Source organism: Triturus cristatus, chromosome 2_1 (assembly GCF_964204655.1).
Source record: "Triturus cristatus chromosome 2_1, aTriCri1.1, whole genome shotgun sequence".
NCBI classification, from domain to species: Eukaryota; Metazoa; Chordata; class Amphibia; order Caudata; family Salamandridae; genus Triturus; species Triturus cristatus.
In genome coordinates, this window is record NC_140581.1 from 266,098,614 (window position 1) to 266,125,261 (window position 26,648).

The 26,648-nt window shown below is 46.2% G+C and overlaps 1 protein-coding gene across 1 annotated transcript in view; it reads left to right on the forward strand.

Annotated features, from left to right (window-relative positions):
* LOC146864074 (uncharacterized) overlaps positions 1-24,097 on the forward strand; it is a 66,064-nt gene extending 41,967 nt beyond the window's left edge. Inside the window, exon 2 of the mRNA XM_085640709.1 lies at positions 22,925-24,097. Coding sequence (XP_085496835.1) covers positions 22,925-23,139 — 215 coding nt within the window. The 3' untranslated portion in view covers positions 23,140-24,097. The remainder of the gene's footprint in view (positions 1-22,924) is intronic.
* Positions 24,098-26,648: the final 2,551 nt, after the last annotated feature.

The following is a 26,648-nucleotide window of genomic DNA, read 5'->3' on the forward strand; positions in this document are numbered from 1 at the left end:
GCATCGTTCTATGATTTGCCCCGCCTCGAGTTACCCAACTGCAAATCTGTATGGTATGTTGACGTTTTTTAGACCGTCACATATGGCAATCATGCATGTGCACTATGACACAGGCTTAGTGACTGAAGAAAAGTGGGGCACTCTGGATGACACAACATTGGTGGTGGTGGCAGTGTTTTTTTTAAACATAAATGCAAGAGAGGGCTTTTCCTCCTTTTCCAGCTCTGGTGAATGGCTATCTGGCCTTGCTCATAAAATGATGTTCAGTTTCTGGACTCGGGTTCTCTTGCAACATTCAATGTGCAATTAGTGTGTGTATGGTCGTGTGAGCTTGTGCACTGTCTGAATATATGTTAGTGCAATCCATTTTGGATTGTCACTGACCGAATGCTCCGCAAGATGGAGGTTGCAGGTAGCTTGCCAGCCAATCATGTGTATTGCTAGCATTCATGAGGCACTTGTGACGCAACAGACTCTGAATTGTGAGAGGATGGAGACGGGGCTCCATATAGAGGTACAGAAGTGACCATTTTAGTGAGGTGCTGCATGTTGTCTCTCTCTGGATTGCACCCATTAGCCTGGATAGAAGGTGTGGGGAGGTGGACAGAGTGCAGTGGTCGCTTCTGTAGGACAGGATGAAGCGTTCAGGTGCGGCCCTGCCTTTTGCCTTCCAGAGGTGCTGCTCCTAAAAGGCTGAGAGCTGTCGGGCGTAAGGGCATGACCTCTCTTTGTTCTTGTGTTATACGACTCCCCTGTCAGCTGCCTGCTGCTGAACCATCTCCTGAAGACAACGTCTATGTCTGCTCTGAAGAGGAGGCATTTACAAAGCAAGGGACCCCCCTCAAACTCATTCCTGAAAGGAGCCTAGGAATCAGCAACCCATGTGTGTAAAGTTATCTTAAGAGAATGACTGAATCAGACGAAAATGTTTCCACAGAGTTGAATGGAAACTTCTGAGATCCAGGGCTTATGTTTCCGGCACCCATTCTCCCAGAGGCGAGAGGGCACCACTCGTAGAAGTCTGCCACTACTTGCTGGAGGAGGGCTGTGGCTCCTGAGAGAGGAATGGGGAGGACATCCCAGAGGAGACATTCAGCTCCAGCGGCCATGTGGAAGCACTGACTCAGAAGAGGCAGCCTTTACTCAAGGCAACTTAACCTGCACCTATGACACTGGTGCTGCCTGGAGCTTAGGGCATGCTCCTCCATCTTGGCGCACGCCCCCAGTTAGCCTCAAGGATTTGGTGGGCTCTTGGTCCTCTTCCCTTCCTGGAAGTTGTGAGAGTGGTGGTTGGTGTGTGATCATTGGGGAACAACCTTTACAACGCAACTTTTACAACGCACTACACTTACAACGCATTTTTTACAACGCACAATCCATTACAACGCATGACATTACAACGCAGGAAACTACAACGCATTTTTTAAAACTACCTTTACAACGCATTCCATTACAACGCATACTACCATTACAACGCATACCATTACAACGCATAATATAGTAATTTTTACCCCTATACTATCCAACACTTACCCTACTGTTGCACCCCCTGGAGTTAGAATAGTAATTTTTACCCCTATACTATCCAACACTTACTCTACTGTTGCACCCCCTGGAGTTAGAATAGTAATTTTTACCCCTATACTATCCAACACTTACCCTACTGTTGCACCCCCTGGAGTTAGAATAGTAATTTTTACCCCTATACTATCCAACACTTACTCTACTGTTGCACCCCCTGGAGTTAGAATAGTAATTTTTACCCCTATACTATCCAACACTTACCCTACTGTTGCACCCCCTGGAGTTAGAATAGTAATTTTTACCCCTATACTATCCAACACTTACCCTACGTTGCACCCCCTGGAGTTAGAATAGTAATTTTTACCCCTATACTATCCAACATTTACCCTACTGTTGCACCCCCTGGAGTTAGAATAGTAATTTTTACCCCTATACTATCCAACGCTTTCCCTACTGTTGCACCCCCTGGAGTTAGAATAGTAATTTTTACCCCTATACTATCCAACATTTACCCTACTGTTGCACCCCCTGGAGTTAGAATAGTAATTTTTAACCCTATACTATCCAACACTTACCCTACTGTTGCACCCCCTGGAGTCAGAATAGTAATTTTTACCCCTATACTATCTAATACTTACCTTAAATGCAATTTAATATTATGCGTTGTAATGGTATGCGTTGTAAAGGTAGTATGCGTTGTAATGGAAATGCGTTGTAAAGGTAGTTTTTAAAAATGCGTTGTAGTGTCCTGCGTTGTAATGTCATGCGTTGTAATGGATTGTGCGTTGTAAAAAATGCGTTGTAAGTGCATGCGTTGTAAAAGTGTGCGTTGTAACGACATACATCCGTGATCATCAGTGGGACATCACAGAATGTGATCCCGAAGTTGAATGGGTCGGCAGGCATCCTGGAGGTCAAGTTTATTGTGCAACTCTGCAACCTGCGGTGGTGCTGGAAGACGCCCAATGGGACCATTGAGCGAGGATTGAGTGAGGGTCGCCTGAGTGCAGGCTTGTGAGACCAGCTCTTCTCTCCTGTGGACTCCCAAAAACGTGTCAACAGACCTGTGGGTTGATTACTCACACTCGTTTAGGTAGTACATTTTTGTGTGCGCATGAACTGCAGCAGAAACTGCAACCATTTCCCCAGAGCGACACTGCATCTGCAACCTCAGTGCCCGTGTCTAAGAAGAGGTGGGACCGGACGCACTGAACAAATAACCAGAGACTACAGGACAGAAGCCCCAGAAGTAACTTTTCTGGCATCAAAATTGCTCAACATCCCAGTGCTACTCCAGGGACATTGTACAGAATCTAAAACTACTAGTTAACACTGCAAGCATAAACACGGTCATCTGCTTGCATCCTCTTCTGTGAGCCTACATCTGTGAATTTACCTCTGTGTATCATTTGAATTGCAATTTCGATACAATCGTAGTTATACCTTGTGGTACTTGCACCTATTCTTTTTGTGTTATATTGCGTAATTGGTATTAAAGTCCTTTTTCTTTTCGTAAGTAAAAGCACTAGGCTGGTCACTCATTGCTAAGAACTGCAGAATGCTGAGGACTGAGGGCCTTATGGAGTTTGGCGGACTCCATCACATATGTGACGATGTCCCATGCGCGTCTCATTGATGCATGATAACGCCCCCAGGATATAATGCGCTTGTAATAAGATGGCCGGGATATTCAGCATGTTTTGATGACTCTAATAGGAACCTAAAGGTCAGATGTAGAGTTTGGTAGAAGGGATACTCCTTAACAAATGTGACGGATATCCCATCCATCTTATTACAATTGCATTACATCCTACGACACTTGTAATAAGGCGTACGTCACGTTTGTGATGGAGTACCCATCCGCCAGCTCTAACCCCACTCCACATTTTGGAGTAAACTTAGGAGTAGTGGTTTCCCTACTCTGAGAGTCAAACGGTAATGCGGTGTACTTAGTGCTTAGTTTTCAGTGGGGAGAGTATGTGAGGCCCTAGGACATTATTGGCCCTAGGGCATCGTTGGCCCTAGGACATCATTGGCCCTAGGGGATCATTGGTAAAAGACTCAACTCCCACGATTGAGGTCCAGGACGTGTGGTCCCAGGAGACTCTAATAGGTGTTGAGAGAGTGCTATTTTAAGAATGGTTGACAGATATGCTTAATTTCAACTAAAGACCCATGGGCTCTACTATAATTAGGGTATTTGTTAGTGTAACGTCTGTTTGCACTTTAAATCAACATTTGACGTTCAGTTCTGTTCTGCAGTCTGTGGTGAAGCTTGGCCTAAAAAGCGAACATGCTGCACGCTTGTGGTGGTCAGTTTACCTGTAGCGCTTCCTCTTGCCACTGATTGACATCAGTTTCCTGTGCAAACATTTGAAGATAAACAAACTTTCATCGGTCGCAGGCGAAGTGACTTGTAATGCAGCATCTTGAAACCACAGAGTGGAATCTCTTTTGTTTTCTTTTTGTTTTGTTTGCTTGCTATCGCAGAACCTGAGCCTGGCCCCTTCCTTCCTGTCACAGTTGAATCCAGCAGGCAGGTTTTAGGTGTCTTCACTATAGGAGATGCATTGATGTCAGCCAGCTCTCCATCCTATCCTTTCCTGCTCAGCCACAGAATAATGTAAAAGTCACCAGCATATCTGAATGACAGATGTCCCTACTGTTGATGCATGTGCACTGGACGCAAATCAACCACTAGAATCAACTTGCGCTTGACCTTGGCTCAGTTCCTCTCTCTCTGCTGTTACATCCTCACTCATGAATAACTTTCTCAATCTTGATTCTTGACAATAAACACAACTAAATGTTCCATCTTAACTCTCCCTATCTCCACTCATCTAAATATGCAGATTCTTTGCATATTTTATAGTTTTATTCAACTAATGTCTCATAATCATCAATTCCCATGGTTCCAATCTACCTTGATTGACATATTTTTCTGGCCCAACTGTAATTTGATTTTCCTTCTTGAAACTCCATTGTTTGCCCAATAAATATATAAAGAATTGCTTTACATTTGCACTTCAGTAACACGGACTAAAGTGATTTGCTCAGCATCACAGCATCTAGGGACTAGGCAAGGCTAGCATTACCTTGAAAGAACTTGATGGCAGTGCGCCTCTTTTCAAGCAGTACGGTATTCTTGGTCTTGCTCGTGGCAATGCTCAGAAGGATGAAGGCAGTCAGCAGGGCCAGTCTGGCTGTACTGGGCATCGGGCATTTCCAAAGAAGGCTGGAAGATTGGGGTCAGGTTTTGTTTAGTGGGGGTCAGCTTTGTAGCAGTGCTGCAATATAGGTCGCCAGAAACAAAAGCCGCCAGCAAGCGTTTCCTGCCCCCGGGGCCAGGCAGTGCTTGCTCAGAGGCTATACTGAGAAAATTGCCAGGGCTGCTTTATGTTCCCAGTCTGGGCCTGGCAGTCAGTTTTTTAAAATAAGGATGTGCTGAGTTAAGAGTACCAAGTCATCCAGTTTTGACATCTACTCCATGTAATGAAACCGTTTATTTACCTATTCCCCCAATTTACCTGCCTGGGCGTCTGTGCATAGAGTCAACGTCAGAAGTGTTGGTAGATGTGAACATTTTTATGAGATGTGTTGGGACAGAAATGTCTCATGCATTGTGCACAGCATGTTCCACTGCCCTGAGCGCCCTACTGTGCATTTATCTAGTGTTCTGACTTATAGTTTGGCCCTAGTGTCATGATAACCTAAGTGTAGAGCCCAATGTCTGTCCAGAGGAGGTCCTGTGACCTGGAGGGGCACACTAAGCATGCCAGAGGCCAGTGAAATCTATTTTTGATATCCTTGGCCAGGCCTCTCACAAGACTGAGGGTGAGGACCACACTGACAAACACTGAAGTGAGGGCATTGACACAGGACTACCTTCATCAATTTCATGGGGACTTTTGGTTAGCAAGTAGCTTCTTATTAGTATTCCTGAGGACTGGCATTTGAGGGATGGTATGGGTGATGGATGGGACTGCAGTTCCTGTTGTGAAAGGTGAGGCCTTCCCTGTTGTCTTTCCCTGATTACCCCTCTAGTTACACTTCAGACAGCCAGGTGCAGAAACTGCACACTTCTTTGTGCCTACATTGATGGTGCTCCAGTATGGAGACAGCCCCTGTGCTACCTGCTGTGAGAAGCCTCACTCTACACAAAGTCTGTGCCTGGAGAACTGCATGGAAAGGACACTTGGAAAGAGATCTACCCGAAACCAATTCAGCAGTTTGAGACACTCAATCCACATTCCCTTGCTCGCAGCTGACCAAACAAGTGAGACCCAAAACACCCCACTTTGTTCCAGTTCCAAGTCTTTTAATGACCTAGGAAGATAGTGCTCTGCAGAGTAGTCAAATGACTGGTGTGCAATCAGGCTGATGTCTACCTGATACTCCAAGAGTTAAGCTGACATAACCTGAAGTCTGGATTTCCTACTGGAGGATGTATGTGCATGCCTTGAAGTGCCTAGAGGCCTCTCTGCCTGCTGAAAGAGGAAAGATGCCTGACGACTGGTCCCGCAGGAGGAGAGACTGCCCAGGAAGAGCGAGGCCCAGTGGATCTCCTAGTGGCTGTGTGACTCCGATGCAGACTGCTCAGCAGCAATCTGGGAAAAACCTTGGTGCCTTTGGGCTTCCCTACTATGTCACTACGTGTCCTGGCAGGAACTGCAATGCTCAAGTTTGTAAGGATTGAGTAAGACTCAGTTGGAGATGCAATTGTGTAAGTATCAAAATACCAATTGCTGCAGGCACAGTTGGGGCTACATCTTCCTGAGTGCTGTAGGCATGAATGGAGGCTTCAGTTACTGATTGCTGTAGGCCAGATCGGGGCTACATCTGCCTCACAAAAGAGGGCTGCACCAGTAGGTTTGCTGTCATTCCACTGCACCTACTTATGATCCAATCAGAACCTCAACCTTTCCAGGCTACAGATTGCCCAACCAGTGGGCTGTCCCTGGTAAGCAGAGCTACACCACTGAAGACCACGCAGCTGGATCCACGACCTCATCCACGTAAGACTCTATGCTGTGACCTCAGCAGCAGAGGCTGGGCAGGTACGCTGCTGAACGCAACCTGAGCCTGGCTCCTGCCAAGCTCAAACACGAACTTGCCAGCTCCCCGTGGCTCTTTTTCTGTTTGTGCGAGAAGTATGCTGGTGTGTGAAAATGCTGATAAGGACTCAAGATAAAATGCCTGTTCCGAAGAGGTGTAAGATAAAGAATATGCCATTTGAACTGTAGGTAGCCAAAACTTTACATGAGCCTGATTCACACTACTCCTGATTGTCCTTAGAAGGGGGGAATTCAGAACCTGGGGAGATTGCCAGAGAAGACAGCAGGGTTGGTAAAGAGCCTACAGATTATAGCGCCCAGGTAGTTGACATTGAAATGTGTCGCGTTTTGTAAAACTGGGTAACAAGCACTGGACTGGGCATCATCTTGATTGTGTCTGTTGGTTGATTGTTCAGTGTTGAGCTTGTGCAACACCACACTGCTCCCTGACTAGTCTGTGATTGTTCGCATTTGCTACCCTGAGTCAAGTGTGGAAGGGGTTGTGCTTGGTGTAGTTTGCAGAGCCATAGCAGGATTGACCATGGGACATAATTGGCACAGTAGTACCTCTCTTCCCTGTGGCCCGCAACATGGAAACTGACAGGTTGACACTCTATTTCAAATGATCTGGCTTTATAGTACTTGCTTAATGCAGAAAACAAGCTGGTGTACCTAATAGGAACCACACATATCTGGGGCACTCAGGTAGAAGAATTGAAATTCCAAGGAAGCACCTTTGAAGTCAGAAGAGGATCATTAAAATCCACATTGCCTTGCTTGAGATAAAAAATATGTGCTTTTTCCAGTTGTTCAAACGAACATTTCAAAAAGAAAAAGCTAAACACGGAGAGTCTCTACCCATACCAAGTGGAAAGAGTAATGTCATATGATCAATGTAACCATGGGAACACCAACCAACTTAAGAATCGTCCGGTCTAAAGATTTTAATGTAATTCTGAAACAAAAAACACAGCTCAGGCTCTTGACCCTAAATTAAAACACGGTTTCTGATGGGGGGGGGGGGGGGGGTGGAGGGGACAATGACTTATTAAATTTTTGTTGTCACAAAACAGTACCTCTGTCTTGAAACCATTAGATTGTGAGGTACTGGAAAACATTCAGCTCTGAAGTGTTGAGAGACTGGCTTCCACTATATGTTGTAGGTCAGGGCTACCTATGATTCCCATATCTATTTAGCTGAAGGCACTAAGGCACTATCTTGATCCCGCCGTGTTTGGTGCATCTGATTCTGCTGGTTGGTTTGTTGTAATAAATTTTCTTAAGCTTGGATGCGGTCCCCAACTCCAGTGTGGGTTGTGGGTTGTGTACATTACAGGGGGCTCTATCTTCTACTGGCAGCCAGTGGAAGGACAGCAGAGCTGAAGCACCAAGGGCACAATTACAAGCGACCTTGTTAAACTGCAACCCCTGCACTAAAACCTATTTCATTTCGTTAAGTTTCAGCAGGTCAAACCTGCCAGAAAATAGCAATGGGAAAAGGACCGGTATTTACTGGGACGGGCAGATTGCTATGATTACTTATCGGTAATCCCGATTACTCTTAGTCCTACTCGTCCTCGACCCAGTCATCACTAATGAGGTATTCCACTTGACAGGAAACAAAACAGGAAACGCTTTTAGGCTCCATCCACCCTCCTGCCAGGGGCTATAAGTACATAGCCAACATAGCTGGACCTTCAGCAAGGAGGCTGGAATCAGAGGAAAGGGGGGAAGGCATACACCAACCAAGGGGGCCACCGGAGGGACAACGCTTCCACCCCCCAAGCACCCAACTCTGGAGTCCGGGAACAAAAGAGGGGAAGCTGCGCATTGGTCCTGGAGGCAAACAAGTCCGGCATGGGAGTCCCGAACCTCCAATAGAGGATCCGGAAAATCCTGGGGGAGAGACACAGGGTCAGAGAAGACGGAAACCTGCGATTCAAGGTATCTGCCACCACATTGTCCACACCCCTGATATGCCAAGCAGCGATGGCCAGAAGATGATGCTCCGCCCAACCCAAAATCGCACAGGCCACCAGATTCAATGACGGACTGCGAGTACTGCCCTGGTGGTGTATGTAAGCCACAGTAACTGAGTTGTTGGATCGCACCAGGACATTGCACCCCAGCATACAACCATGGAAGAAACGAAGAGCACGGTCCACCGCAGACAGCTCCCTCCAATTGAAGGACCGGTGGGACTCCGGACGGAGCCAATGAGCCTGAACAGCCCACTGACCCAGAGTCGCCCCCCCAACCGGATGCACTGGCATCCGTCGTCAACACCAATGGAGGCAGCAGGCCAATCCACATCCTCTTGGAGAGATTGGAGGAATCCAGTCAGACACTGGTACAGAGACAGCATAGTCCCGAACCGGAAAAGGCACCCAACGTTGAAGATGCCACAGCAGAGGCCGAAGATAAACCCTGGCCCAGGGCACCAGGAAGACAGTTGCAGCCATATGACCCTGAACCTTGAGCCACTGAAGGAGGGGAACCGCAGCCTGGGACAACAACCACTGCAACAGGAACTGAAGGCGCAGAAGCCGGGAATCCGGAAGGAACACCTTGCCCTGGATCGAATCGAAGACGGCCCGATGAAAGACCTCCGAGTGGCAGAAAGCAGCTGGCATTTCGGAAAGTTCAGGAGAAACCCATGGTGCTCTAGCGCACGAATGGTCAAGGAAAGGTGCTGAGACAGGACCGCAGGGGAAGGAGCCTGGAGCAGCCAATCGTCCAAGTAAGGAAACACCGACACTCCCAGGAGGTGAAGATGGGCCACCAAGGGAGCAACAACACGCGGGGAGCAGATCGGAGACCAAACGGAAGGACACAGAAATGCCAATGATGACCCTCCAGAAAAGGGGGGAACCCAAATCAATAACCCTACGGCATCTGCGTATATAAACAGTATATAAAAGAAAATAATGCCTAGGGACTGATAATGTAACATGAATTTTGGTGAAAAGATAGATAAATTATCTCTTCCCTTGTTAAAAAAATAGTAAAGAGCACTCTAAATAATTTGGAGGTTGTAACAACAAAATCTCAAAGTGTCTCTGATAGAGTGATCTTCGATATATAGGAACGCTGTAGTAAAATAAGCTCATATGCATCCTGTTTGAAATATAGGGCTTTTGTTGATATGTATATGTTCAGCTGCTTTGTTGTATGTAAGTATTGTAAATATTGTATATGTTTGTATATGTATATCTAAAAAAGATTTCTATGAAATTGTGAAGAAGAAGTGAGGTAAAAAATAAATATACTTATACTTACACTATTAAAAAGGTGAAAAAAAAAAATTCTTTGGAATTGCCGTTGACGTGGTCATAAAATTTAGCAACAAAGGTTGTTTTGGAGAAAGAATATTACTCAAGGGAAGAGATAATTTATCGCCAAAATTCATGTTACATTATCAGTCCCTAGGCATTATTTTCTTTTATATACTAATGATGACCCTCCAGGGAGAAGCGCAGGAACCTCTGATCCTCCAGAGCTACTGGCACATGAAGATAAGCGTCCTGGAGATCCAGCGTAGCCAACACCCAGCCGGCCTGAATCAAAGGTATCACCCGTTGCAAGGTCTCCATCTTGAATGGGATCTTCCGGACAAACAAGTTCAGACTCCGGAGATTGATGACAATCCGAAAACCCCCTTTGACTTTCGGAAGAAGAAAGACAATCGAATAGGTCTCCAGACCCCACCCCAACGGGGAACAGGCACAATCGCCTTCTTCAGGTGCAAAGAACGAACACCATCCATCAAAGACTGACATCGAGACTGGTCCAAGGGCGTCAGAGTCCGCACCACTCCTGAGGGCGGAGGAAGGGACAGAAACTCGATCTGATACCCATGGTCCAAGACATCCAGCACTCACTGGTCTGAGGTCGTCATACGCCAAGCAGGAAGGAACAACCTCAGCCTCCCACCAACCTCAGGTGGAACACCAGCGTGACTGACCCCAGGGTGGCATTGTCAGGAATACTGCGGACCCTGTCCAGCATCTCTGGGGGGCTTCTTCTGGAACTTCCGGGTGAAACCCCTACCAGCACCTTTCGGGCCCTTAAAAGAGGACTGCTGAAACCGGGAAAGCTGACGAAAGGTCTTGGCATGAGAGAAAAAAAGAGTCCTTACGAGAAGGCTGGCGACCGAAGGAAAAAGAATGCTTCCGCTTTTTGAACACCTTGTGAAGTATATCCTCAAGAGCGTCCCCAAAAAGACGAGGGCCAGTAAATGGCAACCGCAAAGCCATGGATCTCTGCACGGCGTCCTTATTCCAACCCTTCAGCAACAGGTTCCGACGAGCTGCAATAGAGGAACCACAGGACAAGGCAGAAACGCGCACAGAATCAAAGGCAATGTCCGAGAGGAATTCGGCCTGACGTTCCATGGATTCCAGCAGGTCTGGGCAACTGCCCCCCTCCTGCATCATGGAAAACAAAGTCTAAAAGTCAGTCAACAGAGATTGAGCGACATAAGCCCCATAGACACCAGAATGGATAGCAAGGTGAGTGCCTGCATAAGATTTTCTCAACGCAGAGTCAATCTTCTTATCCACACCATCACGCAGAATATTATCATCCGCCATAGAAGGACGACCCACTAAACTGGCGACAATGGAATCCACATACACCGACTCAGGAAAAGACTCCTCCATGTCCTGCAAAGGATACAGTTTGGACATAAAGCGTGGCATCATGATGTGATCAGGATCCTTCCATTCTTTCAAGAGGACATCCATCACAAAGGGATGGAAAGGAAGAGAAGTAGTAACAGGCTTCCGAAATTGCGGCAGAACAGCATCCTGGGAAGTGCTGGCCCCAGCGTCATCAGGGAACCCCATGGTCCCTCATACATGAGAAAGAAGGTCAGGCAACAACACCTTGGAAATATATTTGCCTTTCAGATCCACCGCCCCCAAGGAAGAGTCATCAGAAGAATCCGAGGAAGAAATGTCCAAATAGAGGGCAACACCCCCACCAGAACGACCCCCAACAGACTTCTTGCATGACTTCAGATCTGACAAAGTCTCCAAAATCAGGCGCTTCAACCGGCCGTCATCCAAACTGGCCCGCTTCGCGGGAGGGGCAGAATCAGGAGACAAATGTTTTTGCTTCTTCTGATGCTTCCCCATCACGGACACCAAAGACAGGACCCAGCGAACACAACCAACAGCGGCAGAACAGATCAGAATATGACCCCCCCACTCCGTTTCAACAAAAAACAAACCGGAAACCGCCCCCGAATCAACGGCATGCCAAACAGCAGAGCACAACCTAGAAGTGAAGCGGGGGGGGGCGTGGCCAACCAAAGCCATAAAACTCCACCTATCATGGCTGCTGAAGGCAAAATCACGTGGAGAGCCCAGCCCCGGCGCCCAGCACCCACGAGGACGCAGGGAACAAGATGCCAACCTGCCCGAATGCCGCGGAGCACCCTGGAGCCCAACCCAGGTGCCCCGCACAGATGATGAGTAGCAGAGCACCCGGAGCCCAACCCGGGTGCTCCACAATGTCCGCGTCCGAGTGGCATGGGAGGAAATCAAAACGGAGCACCCGGAGCCCAACCCGGTTGCTCCCCAATGAAGTGCTGTGCACAGAGCGTCCAGACCCCACCCCGGGCGCTCCACAATGTACGTGCCTGAGCGGCACTAAAAGAAAACAGAACGGAGCACTCAGAGCGCAACCCGAGTGCTCCCAAAAGACGCACTGCCCACGGAGGGTCCGGATTCCAACCCGGACGCTCCTCAGAACTGCCAAAGGGCATAAAAAGGAACAGAACACTGTCTCAGGCAGCCCAAGGCATGAAGAGCCTGACAGTGCAACCAAATCCCCTAGCAAGCTGCAGCGGCCGACGGGAGGGACCACAGCCACAGCGCAAAGGACACGCTGCATAGGAGGACACACCCGACAGCAGGACTCCAGGAAACCAGCGCAGCCCAGCAGTACCGGCAACCAAGAACCCGAAGGAGTCCAAGAAGCCAAGCGCCCCGACTCAAGCAGCTCCCATAAAGGTCCATGAGCACCCCCAGAGCCCAGCAAAGGAGGAAATTACAGGACAACACGAAGCAGGTAAGTGCCCAGCACCTACCCAAGCGTCCTCCGTCCGGTCCACCGACAGGAAACAAAACAGGAAGTGCTTTCTGTTGGCTATGTACTTATAGCCCCTGGCTGGAGGGTGGGTGGAGCCTAAAAGCGTTTCCTATTTTGTTTCCTGTCAAGTGGAACAACTCATTAGTGATGATTGGGTCCAGGACGAGGGACGTAGAGGTAAGGAGGTACTGTAGGCACCCACATATGCTTACTCTCCCCCCCAAACTTGGAATATATGATAACTTTTACATCCAATAAATTCCACACACCTTGCATCTACTCGTAATCAGGGCCCAAGACCGGAATCAGGTCCACTTGTTGCAAGTTGAGCATGAATAAGTGAGTGCATGTTCCGCTGAAGGTGTTTACTGCTTGTTAACTCCTTCATCTGAAGGTTGAAGGTGAGTTCTTGCAGTTCACTTGCAGAGAAGGTGAGATATTCAATATTCCTGAATTACTGGCTTTGGATGCAGGAATGTGGGAAACTGAACAGAGACCCTGCCCAATGGAACTGTCATTTGCATGGAATCCCTTTACCAGTAACATCCTTTGAAGGTTGTCCTTCAAAAGAGAGCAAAATCAATCAGGCAGTAGTTTCAGAAACACTGGGAAAAGTTAAAGGAACTGGCATGATGCAAAATAATGCTAATGTTGCAGACTGTCATAGATAGACGACAGATTAGGATAGACAGTTTAAAGATTGGTCCTTCCAGGTTTCTACTTCTTAGAATCTTCATTATTCAGTCACTAATCACCACAAATAATCCCTCACTGCAGCATCGTTGTATATGATTGTAGATATTTCAATAGCACAGTGCTACTATCCATGAAAGGCATAGGGCCATATGTATCAAAAAAGAGTTTTGCGACTCTCAAATTGCGATTTTTAGGGAATTGCAATTAGAGAATCGCAAAATGCAATGTATGTAGGATTTGCTAAAATTTTTGAGAATCCTACATATTTCTTATTTGCGAATCGCAAATTGAGATTCGCAAATAAGGAATTCCCCTCACATTCATTCCCATGGGCTAGGAGGCCCATAGGAATGAATGGGAAGACATTCTCAATTTGCGATTACCAATTAGAGAATTGCAAATTGAGAATGCAATTTCAAGGTTGCAAGGGTGCCAAAAGGACACCCTGTTGCACCCCTGAAATATGCATGTGTGCACATTTTGCACACATATGCGACATATGGCACTTTTAAAAAATCAAAAAAGTGCTTTTTTAAAGAAAATCGCAAATTACCACCAACTTGAAGTTGGTGGTAATTTGCAATTCCTTAAGGCCAAATGGCAAATTTCTGGCGCTTCCAGAATTGCATTTAAGGAATCGCAATTTGCAATTCCTTAATTGCATTCGCAGAATAGAGAATCGCAAATTTTGCAATTCTCTATTTTGCGATGGCCTTTTGGGATGATACATCCGAAAAGGCTTTTTCCAATTTGCAAACTGGCTAGTTCTTAGAATCTGCCCGTTTGCAAACGGGACAAAGGCTTGATACATATATGGCCCACAGTGAGGAATGTTAAAGACCCTGCAAGCCGAGTATTCATGTCTGTACACAAAAGTATTGACACGTCTGTGCATGATTCACTAAAAGTGATTAAAAAGTCAGAAATGTACCATTTTAAGCCTTCTTTTATGATTTGTATAGATTTACGACCCTAACTGAAAGTTTAGGTTTCCCCACATTCTCCTACTGCCTCATACTTACAACCGTGGTATTTTCTTTTTACTTTTTACCATTTACATTTTTACAGGTGGAAAACCTCATCGTCTACAGCCCCATGAAATTAACACAGCACCAGTTTAGAAACAAAAGTACTCTTGGGTTTATTTAAAAGCCCCTTGCGTCTCCGGTGCGTTACTTTTCCCGATATTAAAAGCGACGCACCGGCGACACAAGGGGCTTGTAAATAATCCCCTTGTTTGTAAGAGTACATTTACATGTGTTTCCAAGCAGGGAAATGGTCACGCCAAACTACAGGTTTTGGCTTTTTCTGTTTTCCTATTTTTAAACATGTCCACCCTGCAGCTTTCTTCTCACCCGAAAAAAATATATATTACTGCAAATAATCTACCATAATGGAGATTTTTCTCCTGTAGTCACTGGAATATACAGTCAGAAAAGGCCCATACTCCGATCCTCCGTATCAGGATTTTATCAGGATTTTATAACGCAGACTGCAGATTCATATTTTGCAAATATGTTATACATAGGCTTGTCACATATTTTTCTACTCAAGCTCACCCACTCTAAAATATTAACTCACTTATTTGAAACCCAGAAAAGTGTCTAATAGAAAACCGCACAAATACCCACTTTCCGTGAGAAGTCACTATCATATTGTAAGACATGTTACAATTTCTGAAAACCCTTCTACTTCTACAGTTATTTTGAGGTTTCTAACTTCACTGTGGTTTACAAATGTTTTTTATGTGATCTTTAAACTAATTACCTGGCAAACTGCCTGCCAGATAAACCCACGTTGATAAAATAGACCTTGTGACAATTTACTTTTATATTACACAGTGTTTTTCTCGATTTGCTTTTGATTAACTTCTGTTCGGATGAAATGCCACAGGAGCATATCATCAAGGGCTTTATCTCCGCTTTTCTGGCCTTAAAAGCCAGAAAAGGTGAGATAAAACTAACGCCCTATCAGCAAGAGGATGCTAACATGCGTATTCGCATGTTAGCACTCTTTTACACTACGCCTACCTTTGTATCTCTAACGAGATGCAAAGTGGGCGTTCCTGACATACACTACATGTCAGGAGAGCAATAACGCGTCTTTGCGCTATCAGCAAGGATGCCCTTGCATTTTAGCAGACGTTAGTTTTTGGAGAAAACTGCTGTTTTCTCCAAAAACTAACGCCTGCTAAAATCCTGACTAAGCCACCCCTAACATTGGGGGTGGATTATGCTGATACGACCACAGGGTCATATCAGCAAGGTTATCACCCTTTTGCTGGGAACATCGCTGGAAAACCAGCGATGTTCCCTGCAAAACGGTGATAACATCGCTATCTCTGGAATTTTTATCGCCCTGGAGCAAAGTGTTGAGGTTAACGCGCTACCAGGGTGATAAAAAGCAGAGATAGCCAGCGATAAGAAAATTATCGCTAAGCACGGCCAGCGATAATTATCGCTGGCCGTTGCTGATATGGCCCTTAGTTTTTTTCCAACTGCGTTCCATCTCTCTTTTTCCCCAGTCCTATCTTAGTAAGAAAATCAACCATAACTCTCTTTTCTCCTCACTGTCTCCTGATTCTCGCACCCACCCACTCATCCTCCTTTCCCAAACATTCTTTTTTACTCTTCTCTACTCTTTTAAGGAGGCCTGATTATTTGTGTATGAAGTGAATAATTGGGTTAGGATTTCATTAGACTGCATTGTCCAGCTTGGTAGAATTGGCAGAACACCACATTCTAGAAAGAAACTAGGCAATTATTCAAAAGATAACTGTTAGAAATGGGGGTCTCTAGTTTGCAGAGGTAGGTACCTTTTTCCAAGTAGGAACCCTTCTTCCTAGTCAGAGTAAGGGAGTTACACTCCTAAAATAACCCCTTGGTAGCTTGGCAAGGGCATCCAGGCTTATCTTTGAGGCGGTGTGTAAAGAATTTGCACATAACCAATAGTAATATCGTGAAAACACTACAAAAGGCCACCACATCAGTTTTAGAAAAATATCCAAAATTTTAAAAAAAGACCAATTCTATCAAAAAAATCCACAATACAGTACTTAAAAATGTATACTTTGCAAGAATACTTGAAAAATACAGTTCCTTGAAGTGGGTAGCTCCGTCCGGGGCTACCACGGTTTCTTGAACAACAAATCCAAACAGTTCTTGCTGACCGCAGCGTCACGGGCAAGCTACGGTGACAAGAAGACCCGTAAAACATACCTTTAGAAATGTAGGTCATCGGCGACCTTTCGTTGAGCTCCGATAAGCCTCTGTCGGCAGTCGTCGGTTCCGGAAGTCGGTGTAGGAGTCCTCGTGCCCTTGGAGTCACACGCGTTTCAGATCAATCTCCTCACGGTTGAAGTCGGGAGAGCCAGTGTCGGGTGCTGCGGTGCGAAGGGCAGCGGTGCGGTGTACGGTGCCCTCAGGTCGCAGTGTAGGCAGAGGCTCTGTGACGGTTGTCCAGCGTCGGTGAGACCAGGGATGCGGTGCGAAGTGATGCGGTGCTCATCGCAGTGCTGGTAATTCACGGTGCAAGCAGCGGTGTCGTCGTTGCTGAAGCGCTGTCGTCGGCTGACAAATTGGAGTCAATGGCACTGACGTCGGTAAGCCAAGGCTGCGGTGTGGGATGAGGATGGTGCGTCGTGTATCTTACGAGCGGTGCCCTGGAACCACGGTTCAAGCAGCGGAGTAGATGTCTGGGTAGAGCAGCATCATTGGGGAAACCAAGGCGCTGTCGTGAAGCGAGGCGGTTCGAAGTGTGCTGCCCAAAGGTCGTGGTGCGAGCAGCGTCTCCATGGTGGGTGGAGTCGTCGGTGAGACCAGGGTCGCAGTGCGGCATGCGGCAGTGCCTTCAGGGCACGGAGTCGGCAGCAGCATGGTAGACAGCGTCGGGTTGCTTTTTCTTCTGTTGCAGCACAAAACACACAGTCCCCAGTGCTGATGGCAGAAGAACTTGAAGTCTTTGCTGTTCCTGAGACGTCTTGAACAGGGGACAAGCTCTACCTCAAGCCCTTGGAGAAACTCAATAAAGAAGTTGCAGGAAGTTCAGTCCAGTCCTTTCACTACCCAAGACAGAAGCAGCCACTGCAGACCAACACAGCAAAGCACCCAGCAAAGTGGTAGTTCCTCCTCACAGCTTCTCCAGCTCTTCTTCTTGGCAGTCTTCTTGGTCAAAAAGAGTTCTAAAGTTCTGGGATCTGGGCCCCAGTATTTATGCTACAAAATCCTTTGATCTCTCAGGCAGAGAGTGTCTGTGCTTAGTCCAAACCAGTTCTGTCCTCTCTGGCCCAGCTTCCTGGCAGGAGTTGGAGATTGCTTTGTGGCAGGCAGACCAGGTACATTCAGGTGAAAGGAAATCTCCTCCCCCTACTCTAAATGCAGCCCAGGTCTATTCAGCCCAGCCCTGGCTCATCCACACTCTCTGGAGCCACTGCACATCCCCAGCCCCTGTCACCCCAAAGCCAGACAGTCAATACACATCCTAGTAGAGGCAGACTGGATGTCTAAGCAAGAAAATACCTACTTTCTAAAAGTGATATTTTTAAACCCAAAATGTAAAAATCACCCCCATTAAAAGATGCATTTTGACATTCTGAGTTCAGGCATATTAAGCTTTATTTTCCTACCTTGTTCCCAGGCGTAGTTATGTTTATAAGATGTTATAAGCAAACTCCCCATTCTATCCTATGGGAATAGGTAACCTTGCAATAGTGAAAAATGAATTTGGCAGTATTTCACTATCAGGACATGCCACACATACCAGGGCATGTCCTACCTTTCACATAGACTGCATCCTGCCCACAGGGGTACCTTGGGCTTGCCTTAGTGGTGATACCATGTAAGAATAGGGAAGGTTGGGGCATGGCAAAGTGGCTGCACTTGCCAGGTCAACATGGCACTTACAAACTGCACACAGACTCTGCAGTGGCAGGTCTGTGTTACCTTTACAGGGCTACATCTGTGGGTGGCACAACCAGTGCTTCAGGCACACTAGTAGCATTTGATTTACAGACCCTGGCACTCTCAATGCACTTTACTAGGGGCTTACTAGTAAATCAAATATGCCAATCATGATAACACCAATCCATAATACAATTTACACAGAGAGCATATGCGCTTTAGCACTGATCAGCAGCGGTAAACTGCCCAGAGTCCTAAAATTGGAGGAAGAAGCAAAAAGTTTGAGGATAACCCTGCAAAAAGGGACATTTTCAACATAACCCCCTTCCTGCCTAAAGCCAGAGTAGACCAATCCATACCTCCATGGGCTTCCCTGCTAGGGGCGATAGAACCTGGGATCTGGCCTGCAATAGCAGGGGCCTATTCCTGTTCTATGCCTCCCTGAACCCAGTTGTATTCCTCTATCCATACTTTGAGGGCCCACAAAGCTAACCTATGGGGAACCCTTCTCCTCACCTGTGGACACCATCTGTGCAGCACCTAACCTTAGCTTGCTCACAGGTGGGTCCCAGCAGGTAGACAGTACCACCACGGCCAACATAGTAATGTGGCCTAGCCCACCCCCGGGGTGTGAATCCTGTCCCCACCAAGGGGCCACTCTGTCCTCCAGGACAGCGAGCCACAGTGGCTACTGACAGTTGATGAGACCTAGTCCTTATGCCTTTCAGGGCTCGCTGAACTCCATGGCATCAGAGAGTGGGGGGAGGTAGCTCCAGGTGTCTGGCACCCTTTGTCCACTCTCCCTCTCATCAGGTATGGGGTGACATTCTGACACTGACCCACTAGGCCAGGGCCTGTACCCTGCGGCTGGACAGGAGACTTGGGTGGGCTTTCCCATCACCTGTCCTCCTCCCTGGGGCTCTGTACCCTCCCACCTGGAGCGGAAACCCCTTCCAGAATTGTCGGGGCACCAGTGGCAGGTGTCCTGCATAATTCGCCCACCAGTTCAGTGGTGCTATCCTACAACTGGTACACAAGCCGAGCGTCTGTACCCTGAGGCTGAACAAGGGACAGGGGTGGGCTATGCCAATCCCAGTTCTCCTCCCTGGGGCTCTGCACCCTCTGACCTGGAGCAGTACCCTCAGAAGACAAACCAGCAGGGGCACTGTTAGCAATCTCCCCTTCCTCCAGGTCAGGGGGGACACTGTGAACCTGGCCCTCCAACCCAGGGTCTGTACCCTTAGGCCGGACCTGTGCCTGGCAACCCGGGACTTCTGGGGGAGTACACCATCCCCTCTCAAGGGAAACACACTACACTGTAGAGGTGCAAGAATCTGCCTGTCCACCTGACAATGCATGAAGACCCCCCATGCCAAAAGTGGCCTCATCAGGTTCAGTCCTGGGGTGCTCTGACCTCAGAGGTGGCAACCCCTGACCCACTGGTCCTTCCACTGGGGACTGCATCCACCCTCACCTCTTTCTCTGGACTCATGCACCATCCATACTGGAACGGTGCTGCCAGAGACCAGAACTGGTGGGATGCTGGTTGCAGCCGCCCTCCCCAGCTCACCTGGCACCTTGGGATCCCCATCAGGGAATGGCCTCTTGTTAAAGACTTGCCCCCCTCCTGGTGTTCCATCATGGAACCAACAAGGTTCTGGGACGTAGTCTCAGGCACCTCGGGACTCAGCCCAACCCCACTCCCTCTCCTCAGAGATAGGACATGGGACCCTCACCCATCCCACTACACTGGGATCTATCTGGGTCACTACCAACCTCCACTACCTCACCTGGTTGAAAAAACCTGAGCCACCTCCTTCAGGATCACCCCCGGATGATTCTATAGACCCTGTGGAATCCATCAAATGGTCTGCCTCCAGTGTGAGCTCCCTGGGGTCAGAGAACTCACACTCCACCAGGTGTTGGCATAGCTCTGCAAAACATGAACTGAACATACGCTCTCCAGCATCCAAATTACAAACCCCCTTTACATGTGCCAACCAAACTTCCCTTCACCCAATCATCCAGTGCCTCAGAAAAGTACCCCACATAATTCCAGCAATCCTGGTGAGACAGTGTTTGACTGTTGTTGTCTATCAACGCATACTCTTCTGGCTGGCCTCCATATTCACTTACCAGGGCTTCTGCCATGGGGGAACCCCTCTCACTGTGCCTCTAATCTAGAATCAGTAGAGTGTCCCTCCCACCACCAGGAAAATGATCCTCTGTGCCAGTTCCCCAACTCACCTCAGGGATCCTGCGCACCACCAGAGTTACCTCACAATCCTGAACCCCCAGGGTGCATATCAATCCCCTACTTGAAGCAGGGCACCAAGTCTGTGTGTGTGTGTTCTCACCCTCAGTACTGCACCTAACACTTAGCTGCCACAATCTGGGCTGTACATAGCCCTCCTGGCTTCCTAGTCCAGCTCCAGCTCTCTCACTTTACGCTCATGATCCAAGATCATTTTCCTTTCCTTCATGGCTATTCTTTTGCCTTCTCTCTCATTCTCCATCTTGAGTTTTTCCAACTCAAACTATCTTGCTCCCGCCTGTCCGCCAGCTCCTCTGGGGACAAGCCACTGCTGCCTGTCTTGGAGGGTTCCCCCCTCCCAAAAGCACATCTACCCTAGGAAAAGGCTCCTCCGCCTCCCCACTGAGATCTACAGATTGCCCACTGGGATGTCTGGCTGATACCCAGGCCCTCAGCACCTATTGTAGCTCCTCCTTCCTGGTGAGGCCTCTGACTTGGACTTTTAGATTTTTGCAAATAGGCTTCAACTCTTTCTCGTTGTAAGATTCCAACCTATCCTCCCCAAAGGCCACTTCCAAGGATGCAACAGATGATGCTCTTGATTCGGGCATGATGAAGTAGCAAGTTCAAGTTCAAAAAATGATGCGATCACAAAAATAGGCCAAAAAGAAAAAGAACCAGTATGTGGCATGTAATGGTCTGCGATATGGTAGTAGTGCACACCAATCACTGTAAGTCAAGTGCAAACCCAAGTCCTATCCTCACCGCTGGCAACCATTGTTAGAAATGGGGATCTCTAGTTGGCAATCGGCCGTATACCGCATTTTGCAACCCCCCACCCTGCCCCTCCTCTGCCCCACGTCACCGCCCCGGTAACACGCCCTATACGGGCCGTCGCTGCCAAGACAGAAGCAGCCACTGCAGGTCTACACAGCAAAGCACTCAGAAAAGTGGTAGTTCCTCCTCACAGCTTCTCCAGCTCTTCTTCTTGGCAGTCTTCTTGGTCCAAAATAGTTTAAAGTTTTGGGGTCTGGGCTCCAGTATTTATACTACAAAATCCTTTGTTCTCTCAGGCAGGGAGTGTCTGTGCTTAGTCCAAACCAGTTCTGTCCTCTCTGGCCTAGCTTCCTGGCAGCAGGAGGAGACAGCATTGTGGAAGGCAGACCAGGCCCCCTCAGGTGAATGGAAATCTTCTCCCCCTACTCTAAATGCAGCCCAGGTCTATTCAACCCAGCCCTGACTCATCCAGAGTCTCTGGGGCCACTGCACATCACCAGTCCCTGTCATCCCAAAGCCAGACAGTCACTACACATCCAAGCAGAGGCACACTGGATGGCTAACCAAGAAAATACCTACTTTCTAAAAGTGGTATTTTGAATCCCAGAATGTAAAAATCACCCACACAAAAAGATGCATTTTAACATTCTGAGTTCAGGCATATTAAACTTTATTTTCCTACCTTGTTCCCAGGGGTAGTTATGTTTATAATATATTATAAGCAAACTCCCCATTCTATCCTGTGGGAACAGGTATCTTTGCAATAGTGAAAAATGAAATTGGCAGTATTTCACGATCGGGACTTGCCACACACACCAGGGTATGCCCTGCCTTTCACATACACTGCACCCTGCACACAGGGTTTCCTTGGGCTTACCTTAGGGGTGACTACCATGTAAGAAGAGGGAAAGTTGGGGCTTGGCAAGTGGGGGCACTTGCCAGGTTGACATGGCAGATACAAATTGCACACAGACTCTGCAGTGGCAGGTCTGAGTTACCTTTACAGGGCTACTTCTGTGAGTGGCACAATCAGTGCTGCAGGCACACTAGTAGCATTTGATTTACAGGCCCTGGCACTCTCAGTGCACTTTACTAGGGGCTTACCAGTAAATCAAATATGCAAATCATGGAAACACCAGTCCATAATACAATTTATACAGAGAGTATATGCACTTTAGCACTAATCAGCAGTGGTAAAGTGCCCAGAGTCCTAGAACCACAAAGACAGGCCAGGATAAAATAGGAAAAAGAAGCAAAAAGTTTGAGGATAACCCCGCACAAAGGGCCATTTCCAACAATAACACTGATCTATTTTGTCAGCCCACATGTATATTCTAATAATTATTTACCTATTTAGAACTTCCTCTAGATTACATATGAAAAGATCTTCTCTTAGTCATAAATGTGCCCATTCCTGGCAGGGCCATTGAATAAAACACTAATGCACAAAAATAACTCATGACACGGTTAGTCTGTGCCACAAGCAAACAGTCCTGTGGAGACGTTCATTATGTGTGATCCTCATCACACAAAATCTACACACTTGCTTATGGATAGTATTCTGCATAAGAGTTCTTAACTCAATTCAGTAATATGAATAAAGATATTTTCTTTGTTTGTCTAAGGTCAAAGCCCACGCATGCTGTTTGCAAGGAAGAGTGATGTCCTTCCAAATCGGACCAATGGGAAACTACCTTCAGGTGAACCAAGGGCTCGTCAAGAAAACATGAATGTTGTTGCCAAGATGTCCTCCCAGAGCCGCGAGCCGCTGCTACCTCCGATTCTGAGTGTGTGGATTCAAAAGGATGCAATGCAGAGAGCAATCACACTACAGCTATAATTGTATGTTTCTGGCATGCACCTCCTGTACAGGCTTATAAGTCAGGGTTTACCAGGGAAGGAAAATCATGTGATGCCCCTTTGTATTTCTATAGGGCGGTTCTGGATGGACTGAGACAGAAAGTAGGCCCGGGCACCGAAATAAAAGTGGCCCCCATTAGTGAATCAAATAGCTAAAAAAGTGGTTCACATTTGCCTGCTGCATATGTGTTTTGCAAGGTATGAGACACTGCATATATTTGTTATTGGTGAATACGTTTGGGGTAATATCAGGGAAATCAACAGAAAAATGTTCCCATCAAACCATAAAACAAGCCCACAAACACCTAAAAAACAACCCATACTGACCTGTTAGACCAGCCATTCTGGTGCTGCCATATAGGCCAGTCCGAACCTAGGGTTGGTTATATGACAGCAAATGGATACCAAAAATATTGTCTGCTAAATATCTTGATGAATATCATTTACAAAAGTATCACTCCATTGTGAGTAGATTATCTACTAATAATGCCAGTAGAGGGATATTTAGATACACATTATTTAGGATATTATATTCTGCTACCATATTGGCTTGGTGGCACCATGGGCTCTCTTGAGGGGGTGTTTCAAAATTGATGTGGTTGTGGTTTGGGGGATGTTGTTTCCATCCTACATGCCCATATATGATACCCTCTCAGTCCGTGAGTCTAAGTTCCAATGTCAGAGTATTCTGTAAATTCATGCCTGTGATTCCAAAGGTCATGCTTCCTGTATCTATTCGTTTTCTTAAATCCTATTGTCTTAATATAATCCACCTTGCATTGTTTATGTCTACCCTGGCAATGTCTGTTTTACTGGTTCGGTTGTATGTGTTTACAACGCAAGCTTTTACCATGCTTGCTTTTGCCACACAAACTTTACCACACATGTTTTTACCAGCAGATGCCTTTACCAAGCATGCCTTTACCACACATGATAAGTATAATTAAGGCAAAAAAAAACTATATATATATATCTATATATATATATATATCTATATATATATATATATATAGATATATATATATATTATCTACTGGCGGTCGCCAGTAGATAGTTATAGTTAGGACCGTGTTTCCATAGGAAATCCGCAACATTCTATTTTGAATAACTTTGGCGCCGATTGACGAATCCTCGTGAAATTTTCAAAATAGGTGGGGCGCTCCGCTCCGCTCCTTCCCTGAAAGTCTCGGGGGGATTCGTCAAGCGGGGGCTTTAGTCCAAGCTGCAGCCCGAACGGCTGAACAGAATTACTTGAAATTTGGCAGAGAGGTAGTCCTCAGGTCAGGGATGTGCCTTTTGCAGGTCTGGTGTAAATCTGTTCAGTATTTCCTGAGAAAATAGCATTTAAATCAATATATATATCTATAGGCGCGCTCCGAGCGCGTACCGTAAGCTTACCGTACGCGCACGCTGCCGTGCGCGAGCGCGATTCTGATTGGTTGTTAGATCTTAGTAAACATTCGAATCGGTCGAAACCAGGAAGTGTCGGCCGCCATTTTGTCTCTCGCAGTCTGAGGGGGTGAAAAACAAAGGTGGATAACGTGAAAAGGGGGCAGGCTGGACAGTTCCTGACCCCCTAGCCTTGGTCAGGGGGTCCCAGAAGGACCCCCAAGGGCAAAAATGTATTTTAATTTTTTTACGAAAAATCGCGGAGTGCGCGTAGCGTACGCGCACGGTAGAAACTGCAAAATTCCGCGAACTACGTAACGTGGGCGCGCGGTGCGCAAAGCGCACCAAGCGCCCACAGCGCGCGCACGGTGCGCCTAGCGCACGGTGAAAAAACTTTAAAAAAATAAATAAATACATAAATTAGCATTTAAAAAAACGTACAAATTCACTGAAAAAACCATAGGTTTCACACACGTTATAGTTAGGAATTAGCATTTAAAAAACCTTGCAAATTCACTTAAAAAACCATAGGTTTCACACATGTTATAGTTAGCGGGGCATTTCACTCGTGAAAAACCAATGAAATTCCCCCGTTATAGTTAGGTCAGATAACTATAACTCGCGCGCCCGCAATCCAGTGCTCATGACGTCACATATTACATCACTCATGACATGGTCAGTGGCATTACTCATGACATCACCGATGACATCATCCTTGTGATAGAGTGGCGGTCGCGCGAGTTATAGTTATCTGACCTCACTATAACGGGGGAATTTCATTGGTTTTTCACAAGTGAAATGCCCAGCTAACTATAACATGTGTGAAACCTATGGTTTTTTAAGTGAATATATATATATATATATATATATATTCGGCAAAGTGTAACTCCAAAACAACCTCCAGCTAACAAAAGCCGGCAAAGGAGGAGACGGACCACAAAGAATCGGCCCAGTTACAGCAGTGACACGTTTCGAGCTCGGAAGCCCTTGATCACACAGCAGTCACAGTGAACACGATTCTTTTTAAATGCTTAAAGGTGTATCACCATGGTTTGCTCGTTTTTGATCATGTGACCATAAACATAGAGAAAACACTATCCATTTTGTATTCTGAGCTAATGCTCGCAATGAATTTAAAAAATTATATATCGAGTTCAATCTCAAAATATGTTATACTTGTATAAATACCTACATTTATAACATATACAATATAAAGATATATATATATACGTGTGCAGACTGATTACAATGACTGGACTTATGCTTATAGGTTCATATAGAGATTTTTAACTATGTCTGTATACATACATGAATAATTAATAGAACGAATATTCTATGCTATATTATTTCTATTACATAAAATTCTATTTTCTTTCTACACATTCTATTTGATCCAAACTGCACCAGTTTGTTGTTATTCACTAATATCGGCATGAAGTATCTAGCCCAGTCGTTGCACACATATAACCAATTAAATGCATTCATCTAAATTGCATATTTGAGTAAAATTCATTGAATGACAGATAGTCTATAAAGTGCAAATAACAAAGCAGCTACCAATACACTGTGCAAAAACAGTGCAAATATTCGTTAAAGTGCATACCGAATGAATAAATAAATAAATATACACATTAATAACAATAAAACAACCATTTCTGGAAAATATTGTTAAAATCATATATACAATATTCAAACATATTTTCATATCGGTAGAAAATAGTGGTAAAAAAAGAGAGGAAAAAATATGTGTGTTGTTTTGATAGGACAAGCTTTGGAGTTATGTAAATTGTTTCGGTCAAAAAGGTGAATTTCATTTACATTTTTTACTTAATATTAGGGAACCTATATATTAAGATCGTAATACAACTAGAATTACATTTGTTGTATTGCATCAGCAAGGTCAAGAGAAAACACAAGTACCATTTTTTTGATCCATTTGATGTAGTAGATAAAGATTCCAAGAGATAGGGATAGCAATGCCAGTACACTGAGACATGGGGGACTGAAGGCATTAAATGAAATTGCGCATGTCCTCAGTATTGTTCAACCCATTAGGCCACTTGCTATCAAACTCTAAAATTATTTTTGTTTCGGGTTGTC